At 43.0% G+C, this 15,983-nt stretch overlaps 1 protein-coding gene and 1 long non-coding RNA gene across 2 annotated transcripts in view; one reads left to right on the plus strand and one right to left on the minus strand.

Moving 5' to 3' along the window:
- Positions 1-2,024: 2,024 nt before the first annotated feature.
- The window catches only part of BEAN1 (brain expressed associated with NEDD4 1), a 53,864-nt gene continuing 39,905 nt past the window's right edge, over positions 2,025-15,983 (minus strand). Inside the window, 2 exon segments of the mRNA XM_064671342.1 lie at positions 2,025-6,084; positions 6,086-6,292. Coding sequence (XP_064527412.1) covers positions 5,916-6,084; positions 6,086-6,292 — 376 coding nt within the window. The 3' untranslated portion in view covers positions 2,025-5,915.
- The window catches only part of LOC135422263 (uncharacterized), a 45,439-nt gene continuing 31,985 nt past the window's right edge, over positions 2,530-15,983 (plus strand). The window contains exon 1 of the long non-coding RNA XR_010434396.1: positions 2,530-2,590. This is a non-coding gene — a long non-coding RNA (uncharacterized LOC135422263). The remainder of the gene's footprint in view (positions 2,591-15,983) is intronic.

Here is a 15,983-nt window from a genome sequence, read left to right on the forward strand (position 1 = left end):
GGCCACACACCTGACTCTTATTGCAGTTGGGCTGATTTAGGCTGAGCAAGGTTTTTGAACAATATTGGTAGAAAATGCTGGAGAACAAATAAGAGGATCAAGGCATTGGAGCCAAAACATGAATGAACCACCCTGGATTCTTCTGTGTTCCTAAAGCTTTAACTCTGTGCCTCTGCTGGACATGGAAGATGTTTTGCTTGTTGTTTTTCGTTGCTTTGGTGGAAATGAGAACATCTGGACCTGTCTGAAATCTGAGCTGCAAATTTCTCATATTCTTATGAGTTCAGTCAGCAGTGTTCAAGCACAAAGTACTGTGAGCTGAGGAAAAGGGAAAGGAGTATGTCCTTTGTTAGCTGAGAAGTTTTAATGCATGAAATGCTGCTGGGAATTCAGAAAACATGACTTTAGTATCTGATCTATCTACAATTTCCATCTCACATGTAGAACATCAGTGGAGCTGGAGGTGCTCTCTATATATTGGATATAATTTTGGTGATGAGTATTTTCACTGAAAGGTCTTTGCTGTGACAACAGTATGGCCTTGGAAGCCATGGGTCACCAGTGTGGTCTGGGCTAAGAGAATCTATTTCCAGAGGGTATTGGCAGAGCCTCTGGGGTTTGGAGAGCTGCTAATACAGATTGATAACACCACAACTGCCAACTCCCAGACCATGGAGAACCATCAGACACTGTCAGACAGCGACAAAGAGAGCACATGGGAAGCTCTGCTGGAAGGGGAGAACTGAAACTTGCCCTTTCCGTCTCTGGTAATGTGGAATCTTTCTTCCTCTATGATGTATCAAATATTAATTCTCCATTTCCCCTCAGTTCTAAAATCTCATTTCTATATGGCAGTGAAGAACAGCTTTCTATTCTTTGTCATGCAAACCCAAGAAAAATAATAACCAGGCCATTTAACTTTCTTGTTCCTTCCTCCAGGCATCAGGCCTAAGCCTGGGCTCTGTTTCCTACCAGAGCAGGAGGGAATGGACAGCTGTTTGGAATGGTTTAAGAACAATAGCACTGTTTATATTTCCAGGCTGCTGATGTTAATTTTTCCCTTTTTTCCTAGTAGTGTAACACTGTTGGCTCATATTCAGCCCACACTTGCCTGAGTCTCATCCTCAGACATTCTCCTGCCTTCTGACAGGTCACTGTGTGCTGCATTTGTGAATTGGAGCCTACATTTCTCAAGTGCAGGACTTGCATATGTGTCCACTGAATTGCACCTTGTGCTTTCCAGGCTATTTCTCTCTCTTCAAATTCCTGTCCTGTCCTCCTACATACTGCTACTTCTCCTAGTTTGATGTAGTCTGCTGATTTTAATAGGTCAATTCTCTCTGAAAGCTCTGAAATCCAGCAACACTCAGTATTTTCATTAGGACATCTCTGACACATCCTTTCAAACTAACCCAGAGAAATTGGTACAGACTCCCTTGTATGCTGATTATTATTTTAATTCATAGAAGGCTATGGCTATAATTTTATATAGAAAGTATTTCTGTAGTTTAAGGAGGGGAATGATTTGTCAGACTGTACCAAGACCAGTTAAATCAGTCTGATGTGCTTTCCATTCAGGAATAAACCATTACTCGCCTTGCTGTGCTAAAAAATTATCTGTTTGAACACTTCTGGGAGAATTGACCTTTTATTTCCCAGCATTTCATCTTTTCCCTTGGTGGTATGTAGCTATTTTCCAGTGTCCTGACTTCAGTGATTTTCTCAGGTATCTATGAAAGTACTTGTGAGGGTTTCTGTAGATGCTTGTAGAAATCCTGAGAGCATTTCAAGGCTAACAGTTTTCAACTTTGTAGACTCTTCTTCCTGCTCTGACCTTGGCTGGGCACACACTGACCTGAGTGTTCCCATGGTTGCTTATTCCTGACAAATGTAAAATCCAAATGGAAGTGATTAAAGAACAATGTTGCTTTGTCAGCAGTTCCTCGACTGCCTGATTACCCAGAGACTAAAGGTGGGTGTCCCAAAGTGGTGCTGGCAACATAAAAAAGCACAGGAACCATAACAAGAGTGGATGTTCTTTACTAAAAGTTCTGTGTAAAGATCAGTACTAAAAGTAGAACCAAAAGAGGTGACTACAGAAATACAGGATTGTGATCACATAGCAAGGAACAGCATGGCCAAGCAGTTTATTAGTCATGTAAGAAATGAAAGCTCTGTGTTAAACCTGGCTTTTAGCACTGGCATTAGAATTTTCCAAGAGTTTAGGATAAAGTCTGACAGCAGACTAGGAATTTCTTAAGAGCAGCATCAGGAGAGACACTGCCCACTTTGCTGAGATTTATCTGAGATCTTAAATATTCTTAAAGAAATTAAAACATGTTCTTATTGCATCATTACAACAAATCTCATCACTGTTGCAGTAGTAGTGTTGGAAGCTGTTGGAGCAGCTCTAGAGCTGCAAACTTCTCTTTGTAGTGTTTTAGAGCTAAAACTTCTCTTTCTAGTGCTGTCTGTTTGCAGAGGTATTTGGTTGGATTTATAAGACTTTTTTTCCCCCACAGCTTTGTTGGACATCACTCAGTTAAAAACAAGAGCAGAGAATTCTAAGCCACTCTTGCAGGTGATCATGGTAAGGTATCACTCTGCCTTTAATTCACAGTTTGTTTTTTAAAGATATTTGTTTGCAATGAATGACAAACCCTTGTGTTCAGTGATAACTTAGAAAATGCTACAGTATGGCAGGGTATGTTTTGGGTGGCTCCATATCCGTGTGACCAGGCAGCTGGGATTGATCTGATTATTTTGGTGAACCTGTGCTGTGAGGATGGCCAGACTTTCTGCAGTGGTTCACACCACCAGAGGGAGCAGAGAGTGTGAGAAACGCTGCCACTGACAGTCCACAGTGCTGGGGATGCTTCAATATTACCAAAGGATGAAAGACTTTGATCAGTTTTCTGTAACCTTCCTAATGCATTGCTGTCATGAAGTAAAAGGTCCATCTCCCATTTTCATCAGAGGTCCGCTTAAAATCACCTTGTTTTGTGAACTACAGATAGAGAGCTAGGGCAGGAAATCCCTGTTAAAAAGGTTAAAAGCCAAATAGGTCCAAAGGGTCCCCCACCATGCACAGACACATTGTGTGCCACGTGTGAAGAGCCCTCTGTGCTTGTCTGCAATGTTCATGTTTGTCATGTTGCATGTAAGAGGCTTGCTGTGAGGACAAAAGAAATTACATTTGCCTTCTAATTTCTGTGGATGAGATTTCCCCCTGCACCTCCCCAGCCTGAGCCTGAAGGAAGCTGGGCTGGTCCCGTGGCCTTTCTGTGTTCTAGGCAGGTTTCCAAGAGCTGCAGGAAGGCACAGCTCTGAGAGCAGCTCCTCTGCTGCAGAAACAAACCTCTGTGCCTTCCTTCACTTCTGAGTTTCCTGCCAATAAAACTGACTGGTGCATTTCTGGGCTGGTTTTCATCCCTGGCCCCTTATAGGTGATAAAGGGGTTTGTTTCTCTTATTGCAGGATACTTTGTGTACCACAAAACTGTTTAAATAGTACTTTGTATAGAGGAATTGTTCTCTCTGCTAAAAAATAAAAATATGAAATATAGCCTCCATTGTGCCAATGCCTGCCAGCAGTTTTTCAATGCAAAATGGTGTATTTTTGTTCTTTTGGGTAGAGTACACTGAGAATATTGAAAATCTTACTGAACTGCAAAAGAATTCTGTTATTTTAGCAAAATACATATTTACTGTCATCTACTTAACAAAAAATGCATACTTACCTTACCTCATCGTGTGCATATGACTCAGTAATGGTATAATTTATATAGCAGTAAGAACCATATAATTACTTCCCATCTAAGTATTAATTATAACTGTGTCAATCTTTGGAGTGTTGAATGATGATTACAGTTGAAAATCATTCCATATTTACAGAAAATCTAAGTGCAATTTTAATAATTTGGATGATGGTTCCTTTTGAATACAATTATAGATTTGCTATACTCAGTTTTATGTATCCTTTGGTGGAAATAGTAAATGAAGTCCTTTCTGCAAGTGTAAAAAAACCTTTTTTTTTAATTTCAGTGAAAATACCCCTAAGATTTTGTGGAAATGTGCCTGTGATAACTCTGCTGAGTGATGCTCACTGAAGATGTAGACACCCAGGGGTTTTCCATTAGACAGAGAACTTAAAAATGACTTAAAAATGTTTAGTGCAAACACAAGAGGGATTGGTTTTCTTGCAGTTACCAGTTCCAAAACAACACAGCCAAGAAGTTTCCCAAGGGTGCTCCCCCAAGGAAAGCACAGGGCTGAGTTCCCCTTGCTCTCTGTGTGGGTTGTGTCTGTCCTCAGCCAGACTCACAGCAGCTTCCAGATGAGGAGTGGGACTATTCCAGGCAGAAGTGAACAGTAGGATCCAAACTATTTTAAGGTAGTCAGGTGGAACTGTGCTCATTGCTCACCCTTTGATCTCGGGGCTGTCCTCTAGTCCCAGTCTTGCAACTTGTTTTGCTGGGCCATGAAAAGCAAGAGAGGAAAGCAGCTCTTCCTCTGGCACACGTGCACCTCAGGTGAACAGCAGGATCTCTGGGGTGTGTTGTCCCTTATGGGTGTTCCCAGCACCAGGGGAGCTGGGCACAGCAGGGTGCTGCAGGGTCCTGGGGCTTGGCATCATCTGCATGGGGAAAAGGAGCAAGAGGTGACCAAGGGACCGGCTGTCAGGGTGTGCCCACTGCCCTGCCCACCCCAGGGCCACACGCCCTGCCTGGGGAGCCCCTCTGTGTCACTCTGTGTCCCCCCAGCCAGGGCTGGGTGGGTGCAGGGGGGCTCAGTGTCAGAGCAGACGTGTCCCAGCGATGGCATCCATGGGGACAAGGGGGCTGGAGTGCCCTGGCCATTCCTGGTCACCCCCTGCTGTCCCTGTGCTCTGCAGCTCCAGGTCCCTGCACCCACTGCCCTGGCAGCTGGTTGGGAACCCTGGTAGCAGCATGGAAATGTCCTGCTGCTGCTCACTGGCTTTGTCCTTCCTGGTTTCTTTTCTCAGAGCTGGGAACGGCTCCGAGGTTTGTGCTCACAGTGAGTTCTCTGCTCCTGTGCCCAGCCCAGCATCCACTATTTACATCACACTCACCAGTTCCTAGAGGTCACTGCAGCAAAACTGCAACCCCTTATTGAAAGAAGAGCCCAGGTCATGCCTGAAAATGCATCCTGGGTGGGAACTGGCATAAAGCATCCTCTGGGATTCCTGTGCCCTTCCCTTGGCTACGGCAAGTCCCCGTGAAGGACATGAAGCTCCCAGGCCTGCACTTCTGTAGGTAAAGCCAACTGGTGTTTGAGCATCCACTGCCACTTCTCCATCACTTGCTGATGGTTTCTTTGAGGAAGACTTACAGCAGGCTTTGCAATGGTCTGGAAAGTCTGGCACCAAAGGAAAAATGTGGCTATCCAAACATTGCACTCCCTTTTTCTTTTGCTTCTCTGTGGTACTGTTCACCGTCTGTTTTAGGCAGCGCCTTGTCTCTCTACACTGAAATACATACTTAGACCAAAAAAATTATTTAAAAATGCTTTGTTGCCAAGAAACGGAATGAAATGTACTTGTGATACCTTTAATGACAATAAAATGCTCTTCTTTTTCCTTCTGCTCTGAAACATGCAAAGTATCCTAAAGTCAACAAGTAGGCTTGACTGGGTAACATATCTGCATTAGGAGTGTCTGATTTCAGTGTGTTTTGAAATGCTTCAGGAAGGTCAGGTGTACTGCTTGTCACTGCTGCTCTTTTATGCTATGTGAGGTCACGGAACACTTTGAAGCACAGAGGAAAGTTTAGGTAAACTTTAAAAAGTCACTGTAAAAAACAAAATCCCATTGCACCCCTGTTTAAAGATATAAAATAGGTAAAACTTCCAGAGGTTTTATTCTTCCATTGAAGTGTTTTTGTTGGTCTGAGATCTTCAGAAGAATTGAAGGAAAGAGCCACTTCTGTTCACATGATTTGGGGCCTGATAGTCAGTGGAAGAACTGCTCTGTACTTCTGTTGGAACACGTGGGATGGGGATATTCTGTTCACACCCCACTGTCTTGAACAGGGGCGCAGCCTCCAGGGTGAGAGATGACAGAGATGGGTGGAATGGGCTGCTGCAAGTCTTGCAGCCTGACTGCAGAATTTGCAGCCTGTCCTGTAGTCCCAGATGCTGCCTCCTCTTCCTGGCTAATATAGATATTTATAGATATTTCATTTCTTTGACAAGGGTCCATGAGAGAATATGGGGGGGGATCATCTGTGGGAATATATATTTGTGTTGCTCCTGGCCCCACACATTCATCATAGCTGAAAGAAAAAAGGAATTTTTCATTAGATTCCTGTGGAAAAAAAGCCACAGTACATTATTTTCAGAGTAACAAGGGCAGGTAAAGTGAGAAGAAAAGGATCATACGGTGTTTTGTTCCTCAGCCCACATCTTTGTTTGCCCTGCCATGTGAGACAACGAGAGCATAATCCCTAAAAGCACATCTCCAAATCCATATGGATAATCCCCGAGGTGCACAGGCACCACCAGTACAATGCAGCCATGGCTCATTCCTGCTCTCACCTGCCTGGAAGAGCCAAGTTGGAAAATGGCTGGGGGGGGAAGAAGAAGTGGTGTTGCTGTTTGATAATGAACCTTTGCTGGAGCCTGAAGTGCAGCGTCACTGAGGGCTGGCTGAGGTGCAGTGTCACTGAGGGTTGTCTGCAGTGCAGTGTCACTGAGGGCTGTCTGAAATGCAGTGTCACTGAGGGTTGAGGTGCACTGTCACTGAGGGCTGAAATGCAGTGTCACTGAGGGCTCTCTGCAGTGCAGTGTCACTGAGGGCTGGCTGAGGTGCAGTGTCACTGAGGGCTGTCTGAAATGCAGTGTCACTGAGGGTTGTCTGCAGTGCAGTGTCACTGAGGGTTGTCTGCAGTGCAGTGTCACTGAGGGCTGGCTGAGGTGCAGTGTCACTGAGGTCTGTCCTCCACACCCCCAATCCCTAGTGCTGTGACAGACCTGGGCTGCAGACAGTGCTGGCAGGGCAGCAGGACTTCGTGCTGAGGGGCAGAGTTGTGGTGAATAATCCTGACTCATGTGGGTCATTCTGAGGCTTGGCAGACCCAGCAGATGGTCCATCACATCCCTGCCAACGAGGAGGGGTGCAAACAGACGGATCTGCGGGGTTTCCATGAGGAGCCAGCTCAGGTGTACACAGGTTTTCAGTCCTGTCTGTGACACCAAGAGGATGCCAGGGGAAACTATTCATTCCCTTCTCACTCTGCTCTGTGCTCTCTGTCCTGCTGGGAATGCAGACAGGCTCCTTGGATGGGAGCTTGGCCTGCACAGCTGGACTTCAATGATTCTCATGGGTCCCTTCCAGCTCAGAGTGTTCTGTGATTCTGTAGATAGCAAGCCTGGATAGAGCAGGGTGTCTTTGTGTTTTCCTGTGTTGTGTGTTGCAGGAAGCGGGTGGGAACAGGGAATGCACACCAGCAGGCTCCGTGCCCTGGTGCTGGGCACTGCCCTGCCTCGAGCCCAGGGCTGTGCAGGGAGTGCCCTGCAGCCCAGAGGGGCTGAGCACAACTGCTCCCCCTGGGCTGTCCCTGCTGCTCCAGGGTCTGTCCTGGGTTCTGCTCCAGGGTCTGTCCTGGGTTCTGCTCCAGAGTCTGTCCTGGGTTCTGCTCCAGGGTCTGTCCTGGGTTCTGCTCCCCCTGGGCTCTCCCTGCTGCTCCAGGGTCTGTCCTGGCAGCACCTCTTTGCCCACACACTGACCCTGCCTCCACTCCTGCCATCCTTCAGCTCCAGTGGGCTGAAGGAAGCTCCTGTTTTCCCAGCTCACTGGCTACAGGCAAGAGTGAGACAGAGCCATAAAGCCATGACCTTAAATGTTAGACCTGTTTTGTTGGCTGCCTTGTTTAAGCATTTCAGGAGCATTTTAAATTCAATTCTGAACAAGGGAATGCTTCCTGTAAAAAAACCACCTGAAAAACATTTGTCTGGAGGCAGACAAATTGAGAACTGCAGAGCTATTATGATGTAGGATATTTCCTGAAGCCTAGGATATTTAGCATATGTCTTCCAGCAGATTGCAGGCACACATTCTGCCCCTTACTTGTGTCCTGCCAGGCTAAACCAAGCTAATAAACCCTGCTATGCTGTGAGTGCTGTGGCTCCTGCAGACCAACTTGGAGGCCCTGCCTTGGTTCAATCTTAACTTTCCCTCAGAGTGCCCCTCATGATTTTCATACAAATAATAGGTTTTGCTGCTATTGTCCCTAGTCCAGGAGATGGAAATGGTTTTTTGGCAAGGGAAAGGTAAGAAAGTGAAGTCATAGTACTGGGTTATGAAACTCAAATATCCATAAGTGTTTTTATGTTTACATCCCTTTTTTCTGATTTTTATATTAATGAGGACAATGGCTTTAAATTCAGACTAGACAATTTCGATTTCCCCATCAGAAAATGATATTTGAAAACATAAGTCTGTTCTGAAGATCCTGAGTAGGGCTCCCAGCTACTTCAGAAAAAGTCCCAGCATACAGGAATTAGAATTATTTTATTTTATAGCATATGAAAAAGTTTTCACCCCAGCCTCTACTAAATACACTGAAGCTTTCAAACATACCTGATAGTCTTTTAAAAGCTGTTGGACCTAAGTCAGAGATCAAGGACTTGATGTCCTCAACTCTCCTTGACCTCAGTGAGAGTAAAGGAAAGGTCACTCTTTGCAGGATTACTTGCTATGAGCTGCATCTTTATTTCATTTACATTTTGCTGACCCAAAGCTCAGTGAATTTATTTAAAATCTTTCCACAGATTTTGACTGACTTAATCAGGCTAATGAAGAGCACTTACTGTTACCACAGCAGAAGAGTTTCCATTCAGAAAAGCCCACAGGAATTTCAAGGTGGAAAATTTTCAATCCTTTTGCCAAGACACAAAAGAAGAGAAGCTTCTCTGCCTCCTGATTCTGGGCCCAGGCCCAGCACGTGGGAAATCTGCCACTGAGCTGAAGGAGAATTGGGCACAGTGGGAACTGTTTCTTCCTGGTGTTACCTGAGCACCTGCATTTCTCTCCCTTGGATTTAATTTACTGCCTTTCCTGAGCCTCAGCTCAGCTTTGCAGAACTGCTCGGTGGGGTAAACAGCCAACTGAGCTCTTGTTAAGGTGACTTTTAAGTGTCAAGACAAATGGGTACAAATGATGGTATTCAAGGCCTGGCATTTTAGTGTTTAGTTCCAAATATTGATATATTAGTGTCAGGGCACTTTTTCTTCACACATATGATGGGTAAAAATAATGATCTCTTTTTCTCCAAAAGCAGGTAATGTTCCTCCCATCATTTTTAGCCCTTAAGATCACATTTAAAAAATTTAATAGGGTAATAAAGGACACATGCCAGACTTTCAATTTAAATAGCTTTTTGGCATCTTCACAGCTGCACCTACAGATTGTTGTGGTCAAGAAGAGAATTACGAATAATTCAGATAGTTGTTTGGTTTTTTTTTATAATAACTTTTTGTATTAGCAGTTTATGATCTTGATACTTGGTTTCCCATGTGCTTTTCTATGCACGGTATCTCTGCTTGGAGAGCTGCCACTGCAAACAGCTATTGCTGTTACCAACAGTGAAGGCTGCAGATAAGATTCCTGGTATTCTCTGTTAAGGATAAAATGGAGGTGAATTAAGGTCATACAAGCACTTCACCTTTGTCTTTTTCCTTAGTTTCCAAGTGTTTTGTGATTGGGTTAGTTTTGTTTGTTTGTCTCTTTATTTTTGTTGGTTTTTTTTGTTGTTTGTTTGGGGGGTTTGGCTTTTTTCTTTGTTTATTTTCCCCCTTCTCTTTAACAGTATCAGCAATTATATTGTGCTTTCAGAGTGCTCTTGTAGAGGTATTCCTGTAACGAAACTAATGTATTATAAACACTACAAGCATGAATTTTATTTTGCAGTTTCTCCTTCAAAAAGACCTTAATGTCTAAGGTTATAGGGCTTTATGATATTTTTTTTTTAATTAGAGGAATTAAGCAAGTATTATAAGAAGTAACACACAGTTGGACAGGCATCCACTGCCCATGTGTGTTTGTGGTTGGGAAATCATTCCTCCAAAGATTTAAAGGATTACTTATAAAAAATTGCAGTAGCAATAATGTCTTGCAGTTGATCAGCATGTATTGATGTGAATGATGGTGGACTAAATCCTTCCTGTCACCTTAAAGTGAAGCTTCACCTTTGAGGAGAAGAGGTGAACAGACTCTTGCATTCCAGTGCAGGGAGGTGTGTCCCAAACCAGCCCTGCAGTGTGACCTCTGCACCTCTGACACAGCTTTTAGGGCTCTTTCTTTTCACTTGCAAACTTGTGAACTAGACCAGAATGAAGGGGCTGCTTTTCATCAGCTGGTGTGGAGACCTCGGTACCAGAGGGGCCAAGAGGTGCCTGCAGTGATGGACAGCACTGGAAGGATCCAGAACCATCAGAGATGTCACCCCTGATATTAGAATGATAGTGTTCCATGTGAGTCCCTTCAGTGTGATAATAATGCTGCTGTTTCAGCTGGGAAAGGGGTAGCTGGAAAGCTCAGGGTGTGTAAAGCTGTGGTGTCAACATGAGCCAATTCTGTGTCACCTCTGTTCAGCTGGAGCAGAGGAGACTGAGGGGAGACCTCAGTGCAGTTCCAATTCCTGGGCAGGGGCAGAGGAGGGGCAGGGACTGAGCTCTGCTCTGGGGGGACCAGGGACAGCAGCCAGGGAATGGCTGGAGCTGTGTCAGGGCAGGCTCAGGTTGGATCTCAGCCAAAGGTTCTTCCCCCAGAGGCTGGTTGGGCACTGCCCAGGCTCCCCAGGGCAGTGGGCACAGCCCCAAGGCTGCCAGAGCTCCAGGAGGGTTTGGATGATCCTCTGGGGCACAGGGGGTGACTCTGTGCAGGGCCAGGAGTTGGACTGATGATCCTGTGAGTCCCTTCCAGCCCAGCCCATTCTGTGACTCTGTGAAAGGAAGCATCCCCTGCCCTGCTGCTCATTCCCACTTGCTCCTTGCACTGCTTCCTCCAAACCAGGATCCCCAGCCTGGAGCTAAATAGGCAAAAAGTTTGTGTGTGTGTTTTTTGGATGTTCTTGTTTGGCTTTTGTTTTATTTGGGTGTGTTGTTGGAGGTGTGCTTTTTGTTTGGTTGGTTTTTTTTGGTATATTTTTGTGTGTGGTTTTTTGTGGGCCGGATTCTCCTGATTTAGCTGCCTCACCATAATCAGATGGGCACCAGGAACACAAGAAGAGGAGAAGTGTGAGAGATGGAGGAAGGGGGGAGATCTGAGGCCACAGCTCACAGGTAGAACATTTTGGCCACTCATAAAAGTGCAGCCTCAGTAACTGCTGTGGGAATGAGCCATATATATATTTGTGCAGTGTGTGTTCATTATACACATATATATAAGTAATATGTGCATTTATATGTATTTATATAAAATATGTAATTATATATATTATATGTATAAACACACATGTATATACATATATATATGTTTTGCAACTGAAACTGCAAGAGCATGAAGCCTGTATGACTTAAGTAGAAAACCAAAAATACTTGCTAGACTTTTTTAAAAAAATACAACAACACTTATAAAATATCTGAGAGATTCAGTTCTGTGAAGTTATTCCACATGTAAAAAGTAGCTGAGGCTTCAAGTCCACAACAGCAGTCACAGGAAAATCCTTTTAGACAAGAAAGCAAACGCTTTTGGAAAGGATTATGTTACCATAACATAATAATGGGCCACAGGAACTAATTACACTGCATCTTGTGAACACCATGGGTCTTTTTTTTTCAGCCCTGAAACAAACCCTTGATTACAGTACTTATGGTGAACCCACTTTAATCCATTGTTTTTTAAAATTCTATTATCTTGAGGTTTGGTGTATCTTACAAGCAGTCGTCAGGAGGAAGGGGCTCCTGACCTCCACATGAAATGTGCTGCTGTCTACATTTTTTCTGGCCTTGTTTCTTGTTTTACTACCCCCATTGTCATTATAGACTATGCTGTTGAGTTTTTAAGGGGCAAGTTAAGGCAAGGAGTGCTGATGTCTGTTAACATCTTACTGTGTGTAAATGTGACTGCAAAAAGGAGAATATTGCTTAAAAAAAATTACAAGAGCTCTTCAAGCTGACCTTCTTGACTTAGAATGTTGCAGGGGGGGAAAATAACTTTATAAATTTGTCAGGTCTCATTGCAGCAAGTATTAGGATTGGTTTGTTGCTAAGGAAACCCAAAAGAGCTTATTTAACCAGCTGTCATTCCTGAATTATAACCTACTCTCTGGGGCAAGAAGAAGGTTCTGCTTACAGAATTTTTTAAGATGCAAACAATTGCCAGTGGAAAAAAAAAGCAAATCTGGGGAATGAAGAATTCCTTGTGAAATATATGTCTTTGGTTTCCTTTGTTCATTTGTTATAGATTATGACTCTACAAAAATTGCTCCATTGCACTGTTTCCATTTTGCTGATGACCTACTGCCTTCTTTTGGTAATGGCAAACAGAACCACTAAATGTGGCAGATAAATGTGCTTGGCAGGTTTAACCACCATGAAAACACCACCAAGGATGTTCATATCCTGTTGTTACCTAATATAAAAGCTGAGTTGACACAAATTATGCTGTAAATCTCTAAAAGGAGGATCCAAAGAAAATAAACTCTGTGTTTGATGACCACGTGGGCAGTTCAGCTGATGATGCTGAACTCAGCACCATCTCTGGCTGCTCCCAGCTGCGGTGGTAGGACAGCAGCTTGGAAATCTGTGCCTGTTTCCTCTGAGATGTGTTTTATTAGAATATATATATTCTTTGGTGATGTATAACTGCCATGAGGACATGTATAACTTCTGGCAGAACTGCTCTTATAATGACATATGTCATGAGATGGGATGTTTTTCTATGTTTATTTTTGATACAGTGCATTTAGGAACTGTATTTTAACTTTTATTTTCATGCTTTGTCAGTGAATTATTAGCACTAATTTAATAGTTTTATATAATAGCAATATATTCCATATTGCTGATTGTCTCAGTCATTCACGTAGTTTAATTCTTGAAGAGTGACTTAGAATGAAAAGCCAAAAGGTCTTTGTTTATTAAAAATAAACAGAAACTTCTTCCTTTATTAAAAACTAAACAGCCTGAGCTCTGGGTCATGGTAAGCAGGGGAATTACAGTGCAAGAGTAAGCCACTGGAGTTCAGTGGCACCTGCTCCTGTGCACTTTCAGGCCCCCCAGTTACTGTGTCAGTAGGAAATCAAACTCCAGCTTCCTCTGGGCCTGGATAACATTCCATGAGAATTTTTCACTGTGCCTGATCCCAAATGCCAGTGGCTGAGGGGATATAACCTAACCCCTGGAGACAACAGCCCACAGTGTCAGTGTGACAGGGCCCTGGGGGAACCATCAATAGAACCACTGCAGGATTTTCGGGGAATGCTGCATCATGTATTTGAAATGTAGCTGTTTAAACAAGGGGCAGACTCCTCTTAAGATATCCTGGAGGAACATCTCTTTCTATAGCTGATCTGATTTATCTGAGTTTTAAGCTCCCAGAGGTGTGGCCAGGGTACCTCCAAGGTGCCTCTATGATCTTGGAGTAGGTAACCATGAACAATTATCACTATTATTACATATTTTAAGGTTTTTCATAGTAAAAAAGCAACTCAAAGTATTGATCAAGGAAACATTTAAGGCTTAAGTAACTTAAGCCTCCAAGAGACAAGAAACCTAAAGTTTGTTCTTTTTCTGCCTTTTTCCTCTTCATAGTTATATCTGGAATTTCTAGTTCCTCACAACTACAATGGGAGTATTTGTGTTCATGAGCACTAGAAGTCTGCATCTTTATTCTGTACTCTGTATCAGGATAATCCTGAGGAAGCTATGACTCTTTGATGCACAAATATTTCAGATGAAAACCAAAATTCAATGTAAGCAGTGTTCAGAGTAAGTTGAATATATACCAGATAACATTTGAAACTATTATAATGCAGTTTCAACATAACTGTGCACCTTTAAACAATAGAAAATAAATGTTTTAAGTAAAACAAGTAATTCTATGATGAAGACTTTATGTGATGCATTTTCAGTGCTTATGATCAACCACTTGATAATAAGTAGTGTTTGGTCTCTGCATTTCTGTAACCATTTCACAGTAAGGGCAGTGAAGCTGTGGGCACTGGGTGAGTAACAATAATCAGTTGAGACAAGTTAAAATAATCTCCCAAGCCATGGAGTTAATCCACAAACAGGGTCCTAAACAACATCACCAATCCTTGCATGTCACCAGGACCTGCTGATATCTGAGGAATTTTGTAATTTGACAGGTTTTAAGAACATATTCCTAGAAAGGGCTTTGTTTTGATTATTATAGGAATGAATTCTGCACAGGTGATGGAAATAGTAGCTGCAGGATGCAACAGAAAGTCTGGGAAATCAGAGAAATTTTTTTTTTTTGTAAATGCAGTTATCAAAGACTTAAGAGCTTTCAGTTGTGGTTGTTCTCATGGCACAGCAGATTTATTGTTAGAAATACTTTGTTCTTGAGTTTCATCATGTTTTTCTGCTTTCACTTGCTGCAGAGTTTTTTAAATGCAGGAATAGTTTGCACTTCTAGAGTGAAACTGGGACAGGTGTAAAGAAAGGCTGTTCAGACCATCCAGCTTCCCCACAGATATTTTTGATGACAGAAAGCAAAGGGGATTTTGTGTCTCAGCTTCAAAACATGCAAACTGAGGTGTGAGAAGATTTTTGACTGCAAATGCAAGAAGCAAGTAAAGAGAAAGGTGTGGGTATATGAGAGGGAACTGAAAAGCCATGAGAAGAATCTATTGCCAAATGGCTGTGAACAAATTTAAGCTGGGAAGAAGTAGTTTGCTATAATAATTAGGAATGGTCTGTCCTTAGGTATTCCAGAATGAGTATAATGGAACAAAAGATCCTTGCAAACCCTGTTATGGAATAGGTACATTTCTGTTGAAATTTGGGAATAGCACTAGGATGGGAAGGGAGGGGCTTTTGATGCTCTGGTTGTGTGGAATTTGGAGTTAAAAGAATTGAGAGTCTTAGCTGATGTCATGGTATCCAATTCATTTAAAACTGTCATATTTCCAATGGCACTTTTTACTTTATTGTCTGAAATCTCAGTGAGGGTATTGAAGTGAGAACTGAACTTCAGCCCAAATGTCCATCTCATGCTTTGCCAACTGCCACTGGAATGTGCCAAAAGCTCCTTACCTGGCTGGCTGCAGGGAAATGGCCTTGGCAAAGGAACACACCAGAAATTAATGAGTTTTAATGTCAGTTCCCTGCAAGCCTAATTCTGCCTTTCAAGAAAATCTGGGAAGCTGGTCCAAGGCTCCTCCCTGTGATAAGGCTAATTTGCATCCTCAGAAGTGAGGGATGGAAGAGAATGTGTTAGAAATAAAAGTCCCTTAAGCAGTTTGATTGATTTGATTTTCATATTTAAAGGGAAATTAGGGTCTGTCTTTAAGACCCCAGCATTTTCTTTTGCCATTTTAAAGCAATTTTTAAATGGATTTGCTCGTTTAAACAATGCAGACTGAACATGGATATTGAGAGTACTGGAATTTATCAAGTCTAAACAAGACAATTTTCTGCAGAACTGATTCTACATGGATTAAGCAAGATGAGCAGATGAGGTAGAGTGAGCCCACTGAAACAACAAAACCCCCCATGAATGTGTTTTAGTGGGAATATTGGGATAATGGGTGACTTAATATTTTTTATTATCATGTGCCCTGTGGGACACATTCCACTCTGAAATATGGAGAGGACTTTTCTGGCTTGCATTAAAACTCTTCCTGAAGCTAAAGCCCTCCATCTCCCTGAGCATTCTGAGCCCTCCATCTCCCTGAGCAGTCATTCCTCAGGGATGTTCTGTTTTGGGCACTCATGAGTCACAGATGGAAAAGGTGATAACCTTGGTTGCCTAAAGCTCTGTACATTCCTTAATGTCCAGTC

The sequence above is a fragment of the Pseudopipra pipra genome, chromosome 14 (genome assembly GCF_036250125.1).
Source record: "Pseudopipra pipra isolate bDixPip1 chromosome 14, bDixPip1.hap1, whole genome shotgun sequence".
NCBI lineage: Eukaryota > Metazoa > Chordata > Aves > Passeriformes > Pipridae > Pseudopipra > Pseudopipra pipra.